This window comes from Pan paniscus, chromosome 16 (genome assembly GCF_029289425.2).
Source record: "Pan paniscus chromosome 16, NHGRI_mPanPan1-v2.0_pri, whole genome shotgun sequence".
Lineage (NCBI taxonomy): Eukaryota > Metazoa > Chordata > Mammalia > Primates > Hominidae > Pan > Pan paniscus.
The window spans coordinates 77,483,528-77,504,550 of NC_073265.2; the positions used below are offsets into that span (position 1 = coordinate 77,483,528).

Below are 21,023 nucleotides of genomic sequence, written 5' to 3' on the forward strand. Positions count from 1 at the left end.
AAAATACTGTTAAGAGTGGAAGGAAAAAGCATTAAAACATTGGGAAAATAGTAAAAATCTGAGATTCTGCACTCAGATTGTTTCACAAATGTTTTAAGCTCCTGCTTCAATTTAAAGTAATTGAAACTAGAAATTGTGACTACTCAAAACAAAAACCAAAACACCCTTCAAGCCAAAAGGAACCCAAAAGCTGCCCAGGGGTGCTGGGCAGGAAGAAATATAATGCTAAATCCAAATGACTAATATTATCAAAAATCAGGACATAAATTTCCTGAAGATAAATCAATTTTATTAGAATGGCTCAAAAAGATTTTTAAATAAGTAAATGCTCAAAAGGAGTGAAGAAATACATTTTCTAAAGAAAACAAGAAGGCATGCCACAAGAAGGGGGAGAAATAAAATTAAGGTAACAAAATTAAGAACCGATTAGATATCTTGGAAATAAAAGATATGGTCTTTGAAGTGAAAGCAAAAACCTCCACAGACAGGAAAAGCTCTAGACCAGATAAAACCACATGAAGAATTCATGAATTAGAAGACCACTGAGGTTCACCCAGGACAGAGTATGAAATGACAGAGAAGAAAAAAAAAAAGGAAAAATGGGGAGAAGGATCTCATTCCCTCCTCTGCAAAGGAAGGGGGTTGACTGGGTTTGAATGCTGTGTAAATGTTCTATTTGTCTAATGATGATTTCAGAGTGTCACCACTTATTTAAGAGTCTCACGCATGAGGTTATTTTAATGTCACACTTATACTACACATATATGCAGATTATGTCCTGTGCAATCCTGCTCCCTCTCCCCAGCAGGCTGTAAGCACCTTAAAAATAGGCTGTGGTTTCTGCTTCTTTGTTTGTACCATAGCAACTGCTGGGCAAAACATTCTTGCCAATTGATTTGGGAAAACTTTATTTTGGGTTATACTTGTATGTGTTCTTTAGGTATAAAATTACTCTGCATCAACATGAGAACTAACTCAAAAGGAAGGGTCTTGCAAAAAGAAGTAGAATCTAAGGAGGGGAGGAAGCAGGAAACACCACTTCCAAGATGTTGTCTGGAGGAGATACGCATCTTTTCCAGGCTGACCACTAGGCAGATCCACTGAGTGACACGTGTAAAATCCCAGACGGTTCATCTCCTCCAGATCCAAGGAAAGAAGGAAATCCTTTTAAAAGGATGGAAACAGAAACACATTTTCTGCATTACTCGGTCTGGGTACTGCCCCTTAATGCCAGACCACTCGGGGAAACATTTCCTAGGGTTTTCAGCCATCATTTCATTCTCTGCTGAAAGTGCAAAAATGTTCAGTTCATTCTCCAGTCCCCAGATGGATGCCGGAACACCCCGTGGATTAGTGTCATCCTATATATTAAAAATGCCAGGGCAATGCAGATCCTAAGTTTAGGGTCAACATTAGAAACCTTTCTACATCCCTGCTCCAAACTGTTTAAAGACACCCTTGTTCATCTGACCATCTCATGTCTATGCAGGCACACTGAGCAAGTTTATTTACAGGATGTATAGCAATAATAATCATTAGCCTTTTAGGATGCAGTACTCTTGTTTATTTTCTAGAGCAGAGGTCAGCAAACTATGCTTATTTTGGTAATAAAAAAAGTTATTGGAAAATACCCGCCCTCATTAGTGAATGTATTGTTATGCTGCTTTCCAACAACACGGGAAGAGTTGCAATGGAGAGTTATAAGGCCCTCAAAGTCTAAAATATTTACCTTTAGAGAAAAAGTTTGGTGACTCCTATTCTAGATAGTCAATGCAAGCTTGGCAGATCATATGTCATGTATCTAAGCACATTCAGTAATATCAACATCAATGACAATGATAATGATAGAAACAAATGCCAACTACTTTTTATTGAGTCTTTACTCAATAAAAAGCCCCAAGAAGTGCATTAAGAATTTTAGACACATTATGTAATTTAATCCCCAACATTCTAAGGAGGGGATATTATTATTGCTATTATACAGATAAGGAAATTGAGGCCCAAAGAAGTTGAGTGTTTTGTGAAATGTCCCAAAGCTTATCACTGGTAGAACTGGGATTTGCACCCAGGCTCTTTGATGCCCATGCTATGCCTGCACTGTATTGCCTTCATTCTTCGAGGCTATTTGCCCTCTGTGGACAGAAACAATCTGTAGATACACAAGACTATGAATACAGAGACCCGAAAGTTGCAGAAACAAGAACTGCATTTGTGATCCCTCAATGCTAAGGATGGGACCATTTTGAGGTCTGGGTGAATGTCTTCATGGGGAGCCATATCTCTGGCATTGGTCAGCCCACATCTCAGGACATTGCAGACTCTACACTGGCCTCAGAAGCCTGCTCAGTGCACCCAATGAAGCCACTCCAGACTCCAGAGAAGGGCTCCAGAGATCTGTGCGTGCCTCCATGAGGCTACTTGACTCTTTTTATGTTAACCATGTTCAAAGATTTGTCCAATATTGGTTTACAAAGAGAAGCTGTTGACTGCTGGGTGGAAGAGTCTGGAAGGACAACTAGTAGTAGCAAAGCCCCTTCTCTCCTACCCCAAGCAATTCAGCTCCTGCTGCAAATCTGCCATGTGTCTTGGCAACACAGAAGCCCTGTGGTTAAGGGAGCCCTCCAGCAGCTGCCAGGAGGAAGTTTCTCCCAGGCATGCTGCCCCTTGGGGTCTGAACCTGAAACCCATGGGAAGTACCTAAGAATTTCTCCAACCTCACTCACTATTCTCCCAGTGCTAACCCCCTGCCTCCCTGCTGCACCCCCCTCCCTCAACATCTATTCTCAGTGACTTCTGTGCCCTTGGGAAGTGGTTACCCAGTCCTCCTTAATTAGCCCGCTCTACAACAGCTCAACTACTAAGAAATGGCCATGTGACTTTCCAGGCACAGACAGCACATCCTGTAAAGCCACTACATGGTGAAGGGTGGAGTGTGGAGGGCCAGCCCTAGGACAGAGGTAACCACAGGGCCACCAAAAAAGGACCAGGGTCATTTACAAGAATAAACTTGCTCCCCAGGCATAGCCCCCTTAAGTGCTGCAGCCCTTGACCTTGGAAGCCAAAGGAAGTTGTTTTGGTCCCTAGGAAACTTCATTGACCTCGGAGCAAAGTCCTTTGATTGCATCTGAGAAAGCCAATTGAGCACTATCTTCTCAAATGGAGGGAGCCTTTTCCTTCCCTCCCTGGGCCCTCAGCCAGCCCTCCTCCTGGTGCCGGCGTGCCTCTGGGGTTTACCTTCACAGCCACAAGCATCTTGTCCTTGGTCGGGCTGAGGTTGTAGCACTCGGCCAGGAAGACCTTTCCAAAGGCTCCCTCACCCAGTTCTCGCTTCAGCACGATGTCTCTCCTCTTAATGTGCTGCACATCTGTAGGATGGGGACAAAGAGGAGGGCAGCAAATCAGTCCTTGTTTGGTGACACAGGGAGACAGAAGAGTACAGAGGTCTAGCGTGGAGAACTTGGTTCTGAGCCTACAGCAGGCAAAGGCAAACTCTAGCACACCAGCTTTAGCATAAAAACTGACATCCCTCTGTGGTTTGAGAGTATGGGCCAGAATCAAATCTCGATGCTGTCCCTGAACAACTCCTAACCCCTCTAAACCACAGCATCCTCTGCTGGCAAATGGAGTTAGTAGTTAATGCACAGGATTCTGGTATTCATTAGCCAGAGTTGTTGGAGATAGCACAAAGCAGTCTCCACAGTTTTGTGCACATGAATCCCCTGGGAATCTTTGTCAAAATGAAGATTCTAATCCAGTGGGTCTGAGAATCTACATTTCTAACAAACTCCCAGGTCATGTCCATCTGCTGTTGGTCATACTTTGAAAAGCAAATTTTCCAGGGTATGATTGAGAATCAGGTTGGAATCCTGGGTCCACGCCATTACTAGTTTTTTGAGCTTGGGAAAGTTATTCAGCTCCAGAGCCTCAATTTCCTCATCTGTAAAATGGGATTAACAAGAACAACTTCCTTGCTGAATTCTTGTGAAGATTAAATGAGATAATCCATATAAAGAGCTTGGCCCAGTGCTGAGGACAAAGTAAAGACGTAGAAGACAAGACACACGCACGCACACACACATACACACACACACACACACACACACACACACACACACACACACAAAGACACATTGGTTTTTGTGGTAACATAAAGGCTGTAGTGATCCCATCACAGTGCCTGGTTCATGTCAGAGACTACTAACGGGTAGCTAAGATTATCTGGGGGAAACCCCTACTTGGCCAACCCTTCTCTGAAAGAGAGAAAGACCAATGAGATCACAAAAGGAAAGTTCACTGTCCATCCAAGAACGAGGGTGTGTGCAGAGAGAAGGGTTGCCCCTGCCTCTGCTAATTTAGCAACCTAATTAAGGTCTGTGTGCCTGGAGAAAGCAGAGCTGTGACCTCAGCCCTCCCACCTATTTGGAAAGAATGCTACGAAGGAGTTATACAAGCAGTGGGCTGGCATGAAAAGAGCAAACCGGAGATTACTCACTGACCTTTACATTAATTGTTCAACAGGCAGAAGCCCATTAAATACCTGTATTCACATTATGAAGAGCATTGCTGAGCCAAAAAGCAGATTATCCCAAGTGACTTTGTCGAGAAATGAAAGCTGCAGATCCTGGGCCATGGCAGACCATCCCCATAAATGAGGAGATGTAATAGGGACAGAGGGGCATGGCTGGAAGCCTTGGGGTAGTGTTTTGTTGGTTTGGGGATTCCTTTAAGAATAAACTACAGGAATCTTTTTCCTCCCATCAGAGTCCTTGGTATCCCCACAGTGTCGCAGATGATCTGCCTAGTAAGGATTTGCGAGAGGAAGCATTTACAGACTATTATTTTCTCCTCCCCCTAGGACAGACCTGCACGTTAACAGCTGCTGGCGACTGCTCCTCCCAAGCCACAGGCTGCAATGCGGCTGCTACACACTGCAGGGCTATGCCCCAGTCTTTACAGGGAGGGGATTAAAATTGGTTCCCTTCTTCACACTTTCTGTCTCTGTTTCTCAGCCTCTGAGGAATGGTATTTGTTGACCTTGGAGGGCAAGGCTAAAGAGTCTCCCACTGCGAGAAAATAGGAAGTCAGGCCCTCTCTCGGGAGGCCACCTGCTCCTGCTACCTAATCATTCCCAGGTGACTAGGGATGACACATAGGTTCTGCAAGGTGAGTGTCCTGGCACGGCCTGGGAGTGAAGACAGGGCTCACGATGGCAGCTGTACAATGTCAAGCCCACATCTCTGAACACGCCAGGATTGGGAAGGCCTGGGAAGCCACAGGTGCTTGCTTCAAGACCTGGATCCTCCAAAAGCTTATGCACCTCACAGAAAAACAACAACAATGAAATCTTGGGTCTCAGATTTCTCACCTGTAAAATGGGTATGGGGAGAATAGTACGAGTTTAACTTACCTATTACCTGAGCATGGAAGTTTGTAAACCTTTAAGTCCTCCAAAATGTAGGCTGTGTTTTGGCATTTTCATTATTATTGATATTATTTTACAAAAAGGAGAAATGAGGGCCAAATCAGGCATCCCCACCTGGTGACTGAGCTGGGCATGGGATTCAGAGCATCAGGACATGGCAGGGTTGCCAAGTTACTTGGGGAAGAGCACCGTTTGGCCCCAGACTCCACCCCAATCCCACCTTTCCTCTGCATTGTAATAGGAGAACTTGAGAATGCGTCAAAATCACCTAGACGGCTTGTTACAACAGATTGCTGGGCTCCTCCACCAGGGATTCCAATCTAGTAGGTCCAGGTTGAGGCCTGAAAATATGCATTTCTAAGTTCCCAGGTGCTGCTGGTGCAGGAACCACACTTTGAGAATCACTAGAACACGGCTTCTTTGGTGGGGTGGGAAATTAGCCAGCTGAAGAAGTTTACCTTTACAACTTGGCCTAAACAAGTACCATGCTCATAAACAGTTTAGCCATGCCTCACTTCCAGAAGCCCAGGAGAAGGTGAGACGTCCTGGGCTTAGCTCAAAGGTCCTCCTTCCCTCCTTAGCTGTGTGGCCTAGATTGAGTCAAGTCCCTTCTCAGAGGCCCAACTACCCATCCATGCAATGCAGATCATGCCTCTCTTGCCTTCTTATGTTCTAGAAACATCTCTACAAAAGGCAAAACAATATAGGTTTTCCTGGGTCCCTAAGTACAACTCTGGGCTGGGAGACCTCACCAGCTCCACTCAGAATACTCACTCCCAGCTACAATTAGTGCAAAATGGGAATGGAGGAACTTTAAAGAGAACCAGACTCTGTTTTTCAGCTGCTGTGCCTTGGTCACATCTTGGAATCCGTCCTTCTCCTCTCCCTCCCTCGGCAGCAAGAATCACAACCCCTGAGAGATTCAGACAAGCCAAGTGGGAGCAGCATCCAGGGAGTGGTTTCTCAGCCCTCCCTCAACATCCCAGAAGAGCCTGGCAGCAGCTGCAAACCCCTGGTTGCAGGAGTGGGGAAGCTGTGACAGCTGTGAGCCTTGAAGGTAGCAGAGGGCAAGTGACCATATTACTGGAAGCTCATCTGCTCTCTGTGAGCACATGAAAAAGCCCAAGCAGAAGCCTCCGTGGGCCAAAGTGTCTTCCCCAAATGTGCAAATGGAACTTTTTCCAGAATGTGGAAATACTCAGGTGCTCAGAAGAAAATAGCCTTGGCTCATTCTTGTTGTCTTCAGGGTGAAAGAATTCTGACACCAATACCTGTCCTTAGCCCTGGGTAGGGTAGTGAGTGCTGGGAAGGAGCTGAAGGAGGAATGGGAAATAAGCACAGATTTTATTCGACCACAAATTCTCCTCCAGGAGAGGACTGGTTCCTCATGATGAGGATAAGAAGCTCCACAAGGTAACCAGGGAGTTTTGGCAGAGACTGGCTGGATTTGGGCCAAACACATAAGGCAAATCACTTCCATGTGGACAACCCCATGCATCAACAAGACTGGAGACTCCAGAATACCATATGAGCAGCTTCTTTCACTGAACTTACCGAGGAAACAGTAGGGCAAAGGGAATTAACTTGCACGCTATGTATTCAACACCTACTGTGTGTTCAACACTTGATTCTCATCATAACCCTGAGAGACTGAGAGATAAGTGTTATTACACCCCTTTCACAGGTGAGAAAACAGAGGCAGGGGGTAACTTGCCAAATTCACAGAGGTAAAATGAGGCCAAAGAAGGACTCTCTTGTTTATGACTCCGAAACCCGTGTTCTTTCCTTTACCTTAGGCTGCCTTCGCTCTGTCTTCCCAGCTTTACGGCCACTAAAATGATCCAGTGCACAGATGCTTAACCCTCCATCTTCCACTACTCAACTTTCCCTCACTCTGCTCATCCTGGAATTCTATGACAGCATCTTCCCAAGGGCAAGGGCAGGAGCCCCCGCTGGAAGCCTTACAGAACAGACAAAGCCCTGGGGAGAAGAGTGTATCTGGGGACAGAGTGCGGGAGGAAGAGCCTCTGCTCAGGCCCTGGGGAATGACTGGAGTGAGCCGTTTCACTTCTGACGTCCACGCGTCTATTTGGGTCCCTGCTTCTGCATGCTTTTAGCTCACACAGTGCTGTTCAGAGCTGCCTCTGGTGAAGCTATCTGACCCACAGGCCAAAAAGTGATGGATTTTCCTAAGAGGAGAGGGCATCAATCTCCTTTTACTGCCTGGCTGGCTGGCCCAGCAGAGTCTGGGTCACAAGGCTCAGACATGGAGACACTGGAAGGGGAGGCAGGGAGGGGGATGAATACCCCAGGCCGTGGGAAGACCTCCCAATCTCTGACAAAAAAGGGGCTGCTGGAGAAAGCAGGAGGCTGCTATGTAATGGGAAGGGTTCTTTGGGAAATTAAAAGAGTTCCTGGGACCTTCTGGCCTGGCTTTTCCCTAATTCCTTTTTGTGAGACAGCCACCAACTGGGTTCCACCAGAGGAAGCCACCTGTAGATCTTCTTGTTCCCACAGGACAACCGGTTCATCTGACACAAGAACAGAAACAAGATTTCTGTGTTTTAGTGGCTGCTCCAAGAATTCTTTCTCTGTAGTGGGGACCAAGATAACTATTCCATATGTGTGGGATTCACTTCTGGGAGGTCTTCCAGCCTGCAGCAAGCGTGACCTAGAGCAGAATCTCTAATCCATTGAGGTCACTGGTCACCTCTGGACAGAAAACCTCAGAGCCCTGAGAGGTCAGTGGGCAGGCAGGGGTTATCCCTTGTCCTACCTCTGTTCCCCTTGGCTGCCCTGTGGGGCGGGAGGGGAGGTATACACAGAGCCGCTGGATACACTGACATCGCTGGACACAGAGGTGACCACTGTCAGCTTCACCTCCCTGTTCTGGGAGAATGAGGGCAGGGAGGTGGCAGGCATAAACTGCTCAGCCCTGCGACCAGGGAGGAAGAGGGAACAAAAAATCTGCCCCAAATGGCACTGCTGAAAGAGTGAAGACTGGAAAAAAAAACAAAAACAAAAACAAAAACAAAAACAGATCTCTATTGAAATCCTGACCCTCTTACTTACTAATTGAATCCTATCCTCTCCACACCTCTAGTTCCTTATCTGTAGAATGGGAACATGGATGTTGACTTGGCAGAACTGTGCAGAGGATGATTTAAAATTTTTAGATAATAAAGATGATATAAAATATCTAAAATATATTAGACATTTAACAGATGTTTTTCTTTCCTTTCCAATTTTCATTTCAACTAGGAGCTCAATACCTATCTTGCAAATAAAATCGTGGCTTGGAAAGAAATGTGGAGAAGGATGATGATTTTCTCCTAAAATAAAATGGCACGAGCTTGCCCAGGAGTAAGCTGGCCCTGGCTCAGGGGTCACCAGCTCCGTCTACGGCTGCCACCACCATGCCTGACCTCCTCCTCCTTCAGAGGCCAAAACAGTTTGCGGGAGGAGGTTGGTCAGACAGTGGAATAAAGACGTCAAAAGGCAGAGACAGCCACCGACTCAAGATTGGTATTGATCAGTAGAGAGAAACCCGATTTCCCAGGGTCGGTGGTTATAAATAACAGTTATCCTGCTGTATGCCAAGCAGCAAATTCGGTCCCCAAAGGTGAGTGTGTGCACTCAGTCACACTCAGATTGCCTTAAAAGAAACTTGTTTGCTACCTCGGTGCTTTGGCTAATTATCGTCTTGGGGACCATGTGTGTGGACAGGACTGAGACAGTCCTTCTCTGAAGGTGTTGACTTAAGAGGCTCAGAAGCAGTCCCCTGCCACCACCAGCAGCCCTGAGGACTGGCCCCTGGTGGCAGCTCCTAACCATCCTGCCCTCCCCTCTTCCCTGGCTCATGTTGATACTCAGTTCCTAACTAGTTCCTGTCCTCATCACTGAGACCTCACAGATCTTTCCCTTGTGGATTCCATCTCGCTCTGCACTGCTCCTTTAGCTCATTGTTATCCCTTTGTGCCCTTATTAATAATAAAAATAACTGCCATCAATTGAGCACTTATCCTGAGCCAGATACCAGGCTGAGCACATGATATCTTTACAGCTCTGTCTTTCATGGGTTCTTTTTTTTTTTTGAGATGGAATCTCGCTCTATCGCCCAGGCTGGAGTGCAATGGCACAATCTGGGCTCACTGCAACCTCCGCCACACAAGTTCAAGCAATTCTGCCTCAGACTTCTGAGTAGCTGGGATTTCAGGTGCGTGCCACCACACCTGGTGAATTTTTGTACTTTTAGTAGAGATGGCATTTCACCATGTTGGCCAGGCTGGTCTCAAACTCCCGACCTCAGGTAATTCACCTGCCTCAGCCTCCCAAAGTGCTAGGATTACAGGCATCAGCCACCATGCCCGGCCCTACAACTCTCTTAAACACAACATGTTGCTGTCCCCGTGCTACAGATGAGGGGGCTGAAGCTCAAGGTGGTTAAGTAACTTGCCCAAGATCCCCTAGCTGTTAGAGGTGTCCTGTGGGACTCTAAAGGCTGGGCTGAGCAGACTGTGCCACCTTGACATCCTTTAATCATGACAGCCCCCTTCAACCCCTGCAACCCCTACTTCAGAGAGAGGCTCTGCTTTCTGCACTGGCATCAGTACTTGGTAGAAACCAATAACATCTGTAAAGAGAGAGTGTGTCACTTTATCCTGGAACCTATTCTTCCTACCCTTGATTGCCACCACCTAAGCTCAATGTGAGCCACCAGGATGACATTTGAAGATAAAGCCAGCACCAGAATGCAGAAACCCAAGACCTTGCTGCCCCACCCAGAAACAGAGTTTCCAGTACCTCAGGCTCACCCATTACAAGGTGAGTCCTGAGCGTGACTACACGCAGGAGGGAGGAGGGAGGAGGGAGATTCTTGGCAGGAGAGAAGGGGGAAGAGGAAACAGGGAGAGGAAGGGAGGATCTGTGAGAAGCGTGTGTTTTCTCTGCACTAACCAGACCCTAGGGTCTCTGGCTGCCAAAAAGGCTCAGAAGAAAACATTAATTCAATACCACATATTTAATTACACATGAAATGGAATGTCTTTAATGGAAAAGAATAACATTCTGGGAGCTCCAACTCTGGGTGTTTGAAGTGGCAGGAGGGAGAAAGAGGGCCAGCTTTGAACCTTTGAGGGGGAAGGAGACCACCAAGAGGGCAGGGCCCTGCCTGGGCTCAAGATATAAATTTCTGCCAGCCCTCAAAGAACTGCCCTCACACTTTCTCCTGGCCTCCTGGCTGGGTCTCACCTCACACCTTCTATGAATGGCAAGCAAGAGGAGCTAATTGCATAAGGTATTGCATAAGAGCATAGCCAGACAAACATGTGCCCTGGCCAGCTACAGGCCCTTTGTAGGGGTCTCCAGCCAACCCAGTCAGTTCTCCACCTGGACAGAAGAGTAGAGCATGGCTAAACTATTCAAACCACCACTCCTGCAGAGCCATCCCTGGATGATTTATAGACTAGGAGAAAAAAGAGGATCTCTCTCCTGGTTTCCTGTAAAGGACCTTTCTAAGAGAAGACATTTTGAAGGCTGGAGATCTAAGACAAAAACTCTGCAGAATTTTTTTAGAGGTCTAGAATTTAAAAATTAGTAATCAAGGCCAGGTGCGGTGGCTCACGCCTGTAATCCCAACACTTTGGAAGGCCGAGGTGGGTGGATCACTTGAGGTCAGGAGTTCAAGACGAGCCTGGCCAACATGGTGAAACCCCATCTCTGCTAAAAATACAAAAATTATCCGCGCTCAGTGCCATGTGCTTATAATCCCAGCTACTTGGGAGGCTGAAGCAGGAGAATCACTTGAACCTGGGAGGCAGAGATTGTGGTGAGCTGATATTGCGCCACTGCACTCCAGCCTGGGTGACAGAGCAAGACTCCGTCTCAAAAATAAATAAATAAAATAAAAAATAAAAATGATTAGTCAAATGGGGTAACAATGACTTGGGAATGGATTCCAGGTTGAATGACCACCAGCCCTGATTGTTCCTGTTGCTGCCCTGGGGCCAGGTTGGCTCAGGATTTTTTACCTAAGAATAAGAACCTGGATCTTTCTGCTGGCCAGTCCATGCCTCGTCCCTAGGCCTTCTCTGGATTAGGGCTTCCCTCACACATTCTTTTCAGAGTTTGACATTTTTACAAAGAGGCTTTGAAGGGTGCTGGCAGTTGCACAAGTCAAAAGGCCAAAAGTCAAAAGGCATGTGTTGCTCAAGTTCGTAGGCTGGGCCTAGCACAGGGCCTGGGACCAAGTAGGTACCCACTAACTATATGATGAATGGGCAAATAAATTAAAACTCCCCCTGAAGCACTGCTAGAGACTTTAGCAGGGAAAACACTGCAAAGAGGGAGGAAGAAGGGAATCTGGGGGAGTGGCAAAAAGAAAGGAAAGATGAGTGAGAATGGGAAAAGAGCCAGGAAGTTCCTAAGAACAGACTTATTTATGTCCTGGCTCCGAGAATGGCCCGAGGAACCAAGATCGTATTGAACCAGGAAAGTACTGAGACCCACATCCTAACCCTCAGTCTCCGGCTCCCCAGACTTCTAAACAAAGTGCCTCCGTGGTCAGCTCTGAAGAAGCTCAGCAAACAGCAGGTCCCACTCTGGGGCACGTGTGCACCCTTAGGCTAGAGGTAGCAGTCTAGGACACCGAGACACTGTGTTCCCACCAAGATGAACATATAAATAAGACACCCTGCTGTTTCTGGAAGCAGTGAAGAGAGAGGATCAGCAGAGGACTGTCTGTTCTGGGGCAATTTCCAGCTCACGTTTCCTGACACAGGAAGTTCAGAAGCTGAGGCTGAAGTTCAGAAGTGTCCCTGCTCCCCAGTGCTACCCCACCGTGCTCCACTGCCATGAGCTCAGACACCAACCAACACCCAGGCTCCCAACATCAGCCTCCCTACCACAGTACGCCTGCCCTTTCATACCCACTTCCTGGTCTCTATATTCTGTTGGCCTTTCCCGTGGCAAGAGTGCCTCTGGCTCTCATTAAGCAGTGACTGCTCAAGCCAAGAATAAAGAGAAAAAGAACTCCCCAAGGAGAGCCATCTGGAATTGTGAAGTTAGGTGCTGAAAGATGAATCTCAGGCTCCGACTGAGAATGTGTCCCTCTGACAACTTGCTGGGCCCCCTCCTTCCTCTGCCTCTTCTGGCCTGACAGTGACAAACCCTCTTCAAAGTGCCCATATGAGGGTCATATCCCACCTCTCAATCTCCCCAGAGGCCCTTCCTTTCCAGCTACTACCCAGGAATGCTGCCTTGGCCTCTCATTCCTGGCATCTGACTCTGTCCCCCAAGCCCTCCCTGTGATGTCATGTTCTCACCAGAACACGCAGAGCACAATGTGCTAAAGGCTGTCCCTTCCAGCACCAGAACTCTGGGCCAAGACATAGGCTGCAGGGCACTGGAGCCATGAGATGCAGCTCCATGCTGAAAGTCTTGAGGTCAGGAAGAGAAACACCTGTGAGGACCACAGGGTGAACCGGAGAAGGGGAGACCAGAGGATCCCAGTCACCCATTCGCAGGACACACCATTGACCTTGACAGCTACCCACAACCATGGGTCCAAGATAAAACTGAGCTGCTTCAGGCAGAATAGGGAGAAAGAGCATCATTTGATCTATATAAGAGAGGCAGCGGCACCCCCCAAAATACAACAGACATGAAGAAAAGAAGAAAGGACAGGAAGGGGACCTTGGGAGCAAACACCAGGATCAGAGTAAGGGGACTGAGAAAGAACATGGCTTTGGAATGAGACAGAACTGGGTATAAATTCACACTCAAGGACACATCCTCAGAGGCCGCATTTGGCAATTTACTAAACCAGTCTCAAATGGTGTTTTCATGAGCGAAATTAAGAAAATATCCACCTCATTGACTTGCCATGAGGATTCAGTGAAATCATGTGTACAGTCGTACATTTGGAGCGTGTCGAAGGAGCTAATGCCCATAAAAGTTCGGGAAGGAATATGCCAATTTCTTCCTCTCACCTGCTCTCTGCTCAAACCTGCAAGGATTCTCCCTTATTATTGTTACGGTTATTATTAAAGTGCTTACTGCATGGAGTTTTGATATCTTTAAATGAAGAGATTAAGTGTTTAAAACAGTTGGGAGGCACACAGTAGGTGCTCAATAGGCCTTAACATAGAGTATCCATGTCTTCAGGACAGTTTTTAGTCTGATATTTGAGAATTCTGATAACCTGGCCCAAATCCCCAGGCTTCATCCTCATAAATGCATTAAATAGATCCAACAGATGGACAGGCTGGCCATCCACTGTCCTCTGAGCAACCATGTGAGCTCGTGCTGTGCATCTGTGTCCTAGCTTTCCTCCATCTGGGGTACCCGTCCCCACTTCCACTAGTAGAAATCAACCCAATCCCCAACATGGGAAATAATCCTGTGTTATCCGTAAGATCATTTCCTGATCTTCTCTTTCTCTCCTCAGAATGTCTATTCCTTATGCAAAAATAGGTGTCCTAGGACCATCTCTGCTTATTTTGTTGCCCCCTACATAAGCTCATCTCCTGGGCAGCTCAGAGGAAACCAGTTCAAAACAACCTTGCTGCCTGACTAGAGAGAGTAAGTGGTGTTGGCAAAGACCAGCATTCAATTTTTATGTGATAGAATTTAGTTATACTAAGGCATAAAATTCCAGTTCATTTGTGGACATGGGCCGAGCCCTTAGACTTCCTACATTCACCAGGTTCCAGAAGAAAAGCTTGCTGGCCTGAAGAAGTCTGCTTACCCTCATTCTTTCCCCCAGCAATGAACTTACTGATGGAAAGGATTTTAGTTAATGCACAAAGGACCCTAGGAAATGAACAGGTCACCCAGTGAGTCCTTCCACAGAGACTTGGGAGGCCTTTCTGTGGAAAAGCCTAACTTTACTCTTGCTTAAAGCAGAAGGTTCAGACACCAGAGAGAAGGTGATGCCCTGCTTCTGAAGGGAATGGAAGGCAGGCCCGAAGTCCACGGAAATGTAGAAACTAGAATCCCCATGTGGGGTCCTTAACCCTAAGGGTCTTTCTTCAAGAAAGACTTGGCCGGGTGTGGTGGCTCACACCTGTAATCCCAGCACTTTGGGAGGCTGAGGCAGATAGATCACCTGAGGTCAGGAGTTTGAGACCAGCCTGGCCAATATAGTGAAAGCAAGTTTCCACTAAAAAAACAAAAATTAGCCAGGCGTGATGGCACGCACCTGTAATCCTAGCTACTCGGGAAGCTGAGGTGGGAGAATCGCTTGAACTTGGAAGGCAGAGGTTGCAGTCAGCCGAGATGGCGCCACCGCACTCCAGGCTGGGCAACAGAGCAAGATTCCATTTCAAAAGAAAGAAAGAAAGAAAGAAAAGAAAAGAAAAGAAAAGAAAAGAAAAGAAGGAGAAAGAAAGAAGAAAGAGAAGAAGGAGAAAGAAAGAAGAAAGGAAAGAAAGAAGAAAAGAGAAAGAAGAAAAGAAAGAAAAGAAAAGAAAAAGAAAGAGAAAGAAAGGAAGGAAGGAAAGAAAGAAAGAAAAGAAAGAAAGACTCCTCTTTCCTCTTCTTCCTAACGTGCTTAAAATCCAGTCTAGTCGTGAGCTCCTAGGACACACACGTGCCCCCCATGAAAGGGCTCTTGCCCTTGCACAGCAGGGAAGCTCTGTTGGGCTGCTCTGGTTGCCCCATTGGGGCTTCCTGTCTTCCCTCAGGTGTGCAGAGGAGCGCTGGTGATCAGCCTCTCTGCGAACCCCCACCTCCTCTCCCTGCCCCGGGGACAGACAGCTCCCTGTCCCTCCGTAACTCAGCCCAGCTCCCACAGGCTTCCTCTGGAGCCCTTGGTGACACAAAGTTATCTTGGCCGCCGGCTCACCCTGTGTGCACTCCATTATTCCCGGCACCATCTCCTTCCGCGTGACGTCTGCATTTGGACACCGTTTCCATCAGACTCTTTTGGAAGTCTCTGAAGCCCACCCTCCGCAGACTGAGGAGACTGTCCGGGAGTCCCGAGAGTTCACGCTGGGCCCCTTTCAAGGTATATGTTCCCATTCCCCACTCCCACTCCCGGAGCCAGGGCTTCTGCCAGGCACCCCTGCCTTTCCTGCCCTACCCCCGCCGCCCCCTCTAAGCCTCTCGCTCTGGCCCTCACCCTGTATCTGATGGGGAACAAGGTCGGAGGCCAGGGCCTGCGAGTCCCAGCCACGCCGGCCCTCCGCGTGGGCAGCCACAGCTCAGCGCAGCCAGCAGATTCGTTCCGCAAGGCCTCCGCGATCCCGGATCCATGCTTCCCCCTGTCGAAGCCCACTCACTCTGCCAGGTGTTTTCCCACCACATCCTCTGAGCTGACTTCCAAGAGTTTCCCCCACACCAGATGTTAAACGCACTGGCCGGTGGTTTTCTGGCCTGTCTCCTGAACCTCTCCCACCCTACAATTCTATAGAAAACAACAAAAGAAAACCAAAGAAAAAGAACTGGTGGAATTACAAGCGCCCCTATCTTACCCCTGGAATCCCTCCCCTGGCTTGGGGGTCTTGGATCAGGTCCATGTGTGTTCACCAAGCTCCGAGTTTGCTGCCTCTCGGGCACTAGCTAAAGTCATCAGCAAACACTTACATGGATGGTGCTTTGGACCAGAAGACGATTCTTTATCGTTTTCCTGGTACTGACAGAAACTGAGTCACATAGAGAAGTGTGAGGTTTCAATGATGTCAATGTTATTTGTTCTTACTAGTCTCTGGGAAGATCCCAGACATTGGAGGTCAAGTGGTTTCTGGGACTGACGGTCAGTGGAAAATAGAGAAGGGAGAAATCTTCACTGAATATCACTAGACCTGTGCAGCTAATGAATGGCCACCTCTTATTGATAGGCCTGGACCTCTTTGGGTGGCCCCAGAAGAACCAAGGTGAGGTCTCTGGGGCATCAGCCTCAGGAACCCACATCAAACACACTCAGGAGCCCCAAAAGGAGCCATCCTTCTATGCTCTGCAGAAGGACCCCAACTCCCCTTTCTTATCAGCCTGGCGGACATTTCCTCTCTGCTTTTTCAGAAGAGATTGCTGCTTCATATGGTGACATCTACACATTGTCTGCAGGCTGTGGCCTCCTTGGGAATAGACCACTCCACTTTCTCTGCTTTCCCTGGGAACGAGTTCTTTCTAGCCCCCTTGCCCACCTGCCCCTCCTCCGTGCGGGTTATCGACCTCCATTGCCAGCCTGTTCTTTGCTGCCTTCTGCAGCTGCTCTGCTCCTGCCAGACCTTTTCAGTGTGTGTGTGTGTGTGTGTATGCTTTTTTTCTCTGAAATAGATCTTTATTGTAGGCTCTGTGGGCAGATGTGAATGGCTCCTTGAGCCTCCACTGTGCAGGGTTCAGGCAAGGCCCACGGCCTGGGTTGCCATCCCTCTCCTGCCAGCTCTCTGAGAGGCCAGCCCTTGGGCTCTCTTTGTACAGTCCTACAAATTCCAACTAGGGGATATATGTGAGATGAGATGTTTCCCACAACAGCTCTTTACCCTAGAAACTAGCCCTTTCCCTCTGTCTCCTCTCTAAGTACTTACTCATTTTCCCCTTTTCAGTACAAAAAGTATGGAGGCTGAATGACCAGACAGCTATACCTCCTGCCTCCTGCAGATGTGTTTTGTGTCAATTACACATGGATATTTTCCTGTATAATTTCCCCTTATCTGTGAGATTTTGGAGCAAACATATATGAATCTCCGATTACTCCAGGTCATGACTTAGGCAGAATGAGTTAGGAAATCCAAGTTATAAAATCAGGAAGGAATTAAATATTTGGATGGAAGACCAGTCATAGGAAAAAAAAATATTATCTGCAACAGAGCAAAACCACTTGATAAATGTTTCATTGAAGAGACTTCCCCCAGAAAAGTTTCTAGCCGGCCAGGGTTTGGGAAATGGAATTTGCCATTCAGTGCCCATGGTTACTAATTTAACATGTGTGAAAAACCATGTCATCTTTTCACCTGCTGTGCTGTCTACACTGTTTTCATCTAGTGGATGCTAAAAATAAACAGATCAATAAATAAAATCATCTATAAGTGCACCCATAAATTCCCTGACAGCCACAGTGTCTGTCTTTTTTAGTAAGTCCTTTCATTTCTCATGCACAAGTTGCACAATTCTTTGGCCATAGATTTCCCAGGAGTGTGGTAAGGAGGAGTGTGAACTATGAGACTGGGCATTCCCAGCTCTGCTACTAACTAGCTATGTGACACCAGACATCTTACTCAACCTCTCCGACATGACATTGCATTTGGGAAGTGTGATCTACTGCTAACATTTGTAAGCAAATGAGTTAATATTCATCTGTAAATCCCTTAGCATAGTATCAGGCATGGAGTGCATGCTAAAACTAAGATTCATTTCTGCTCTGTTACCCGAGGCTGCTCAGTTTGAGCTGCCTTGTGCCCGTGGACACAGAGACGAGTATAAATTCAAAGGTCCTCCCTCCTTTAATAACACACCTACTCCACCTGCCCACCTGAAGCAGGAATTTGTCTGCAGAAGTTCTGCCTGCCACTTTGAGCTATAGAGAACTCTGACTGCCCTAGGCCATAGGTGTTTAACTGGGGCCTTTGCTCAGCTTACAGAGGCTGTTTGTTATCTGCTGCACGCTACAGAGGGTCAGGAGATTTGGGGACACGGCATGGCTCAGGGAACCTGGAGGGCAGCCGACAACAAATGATAAACTCACAGCAGGTGGAAGGCACACAGAGTGACCTTGCTGAGTGCCTTTCACATTGGCATAGAGAGCCCTACGAGGGGTTGAATGGGACTGCAGCGAGTTAGTAGCTCTGTGCTTGGGTCTTAACTGAGAAGAGGATGAAGAGAGCTGGAAATGTTCACCTACACCAACGCCTCTGAGTAACCCTTGCTCCAAACTTGCCAACAGGCACAACCATTGGCCCCATTCCAGCCCCCTGCCTAGTGGTACTGGGCAGAAAAGAGGCCAGTTCAACAAAGGAGATCGTTGTTGACAGTGATGGAAACCAAGGTGCCAACCAGGGCTCTCCCACTTATTTGCTGAGGGGTCACATGTTGGTTCAATCCTTTTCATATTCAACAAATATGCATTAAACTTTATAGTGTGTGTCAGGAACTGGGCTAGGGTCTCCAGCAGGGAATAAGAGACTCTTCTGGTCCTCCTGGAGCTCATTGGTATAGAGAAGAGGATAGATGAGTCACCCAGGAAATTTGAATACATTGTAATAAGCCCCGTGGTGGGACAAGGAGAGGACCCTGGGGTACCGGGAAGGTGTGTGTATCTAGATCTGGAGGGGTCAGGATAGACTACCTACTCTCCCTGGGCCTCCATTTCTTTGTGTATAAATGGGAGAATATATGGGAAAATGACTTGCAAGCAACAGTCAGATGGAAACTGATTTTTCATCTTCCAACAATAGCAATAAAAATTTTAAAGTGCCCAAATAACATACTGCAAGTTACTCCAGGTACGTACAAAGTGTGCTGTTCTGGTTTTTGTTGTTGTTGTTGTTTGAGACAGAGTCACTCTGTCACCCAGGCTGGAATGCAATGGCACAATCTCGGCTCACTGAACCTTTGCCTCCCAGGTTCAAGCGTTTCTCCTGCCTCAGCCTCCTGAGTAGCTGAGATTACAGGCACGTGCCACCACGCCCAGCTAATGTTCGTATTTTTAGTAGAGACGGGGTTTTGCCATGTTGGCCAGGCTGGTCTCAAACTCCTGACCTCAGGTGATCCACCCGCCTAAGCCTCCCGAAGTGCTAGGATTACAGGCGTGAGCCACAATGCCCGGCCTTTTTTCTTTTTTTGAGATGGAGTCTTGCTGTGTTGCCCAGGCTGGAGTGCAGTGGTGCAATCTTGGCTCACAACAACCCCCACCTCCTGGGTTCAAGCAATTCTCCCCGCTTCAGCCTCCAGAATAGTTGGGACTACAGGCGCCCACCAATACGCCTGGCTAATTTTTGTATTTTTTAGTACAGATGGGGTTTCGCCATGTTGGCCAGGCTGGTCTGGAACTCCTGACCTCAGGTGATCCACCCGCCTCAGCCTCCCAAAGTGCTGGGATTGCAGGTGTGAGCCACGCTGCTCTGTTTTTTAGGGCAGGGGTGGGGTAGTCATTTAGGGAAACACTGTCCAGAAAAGCCCACCTTGTTCTGGTTATGGTTTATCAATTCTCAGGGCCGTGACTAAGACATCTCTGCACTGGGGGCGGAGCAGTGGGTTGTATTGCCTCCTCACCCAATCCTCTTAGCTCCAGCCAACCTCACTCAGTGTGACCCATGGAGCCAGACTGTCTGGGATCAAATCCAGCCTACACCAATCATTTCACTCTGAGATCTTAGAAAAGTTACCTAACATTTCTGGTCCTCAGTTTCCTTAGCTGTAAAATGGTATAATAATACTAGAGCCTGCCTCATAGAATTGTTTTGCATACAAACGTGTTAGCATGTGTAAAACACTTAGAAAAAATACCTATTAGGTAAGCATCAAGTCTCAGCTATCATCACCATGGCAATTGTCTTCACATAATTATCACCAAGAAGTACATTATTATGACGCCTACAGTCCCACAGCGGGAGCATCTACAGACTACATCCCTGTGGGACATGGTGTGGCTTCATTAAGAGATTGGGCTGGACTCCCACCCAGGTTCCACTGCCCCTGGCTGTATAACCTCTTTGAGCCTCAATCTCCTCATCTGCAAAATGGACTCATAAGATGTCCTATAGCACAGTGTTGTGGTAGGATTGCATAAGATCCTATACGGAAATCATTCGGCACAGTGCATGGGGAAAAAAAGGAGCTCTTGGAAAAGAGAGTGGCTATACTATCATTAGGTTAACACAGAGGAAACAAACGTTGTGTACTGTGAATCCAACTCTAGTCACTTCTGTAAGGTGGGGTGACAGACTTCACAGAAGTGAGAAATAAGTCTTTTTACTGCTGCCTCTGCTTCTCAGAGACTATGAAAGAGGACTGAATCATTGTAAGCTTCTACCAGTTCTTTGTGCTGCTGGAAGTTACACCTGAAGTCGGTGGCCCATTGTTTAGCAGAGCACATTAATTAGTCTGTGTAAATTCAAAAGTAGGCTCAACCTGGGAAAGGAAAGAACTAAATTGCTCTGGACCTTAGAGTTCGGTGGCTGAATTTCTCCGAGGAGAGCAGCGATGCGTGAAGGGAACTCGGGTGACTTAGGAGAGAACAAAAGGGAGCCTATAAGCTTGGGGGTGGCCTGTTAGTGGGGTGGCTGGAAGTCTTTTAGAGCAGAAATGTCTAACATGTATTATATGGGAGTTTGTGTTGATTCATCATAAACTTCCCACATAATGCTAAAATTACAGCAAAAGCCGCTCCACACACAATTCCACAAATTAGTGATTTCAGGGGCATAAAATACTGCATAAAAGGCGTGTTTCACATACAGGATGAAGATTCAGAAGAGCAGTGGCATATATAGGATGCTTAGTCTGTCTGTATTGACCCACCTCAACAAAAGCGAGAACTCTGATGATTTCAGGAGAAGAGTAAGATAACTTCAGCCCGCCTCAACTCTGAGCATCCTTAGGACGGAATGTCTATTCAGGGTGGAGCTCCAGTGATTTCATCTGAAGGATGCTCAGATATCAT

General features: G+C 47.3%; 1 protein-coding gene across 8 annotated transcripts in view; it reads right to left on the bottom strand.

Moving 5' to 3' along the window:
• NTRK3 (neurotrophic receptor tyrosine kinase 3) overlaps positions 1 to 21,023 on the bottom strand; it is a 387,302-nt gene that overhangs the window by 62,270 nt on the left and 304,009 nt on the right. For all 8 annotated transcript variants that reach the window (XM_034939369.3, XM_034939368.3, XM_034939371.3 and 5 more), the window contains one exon: positions 3,235 to 3,365. In XM_034939369.3, the coding sequence (XP_034795260.1) occupies positions 3,235 to 3,365 (131 nt within the window). The remainder of the gene's footprint in view (positions 1 to 3,234; positions 3,366 to 21,023) is intronic.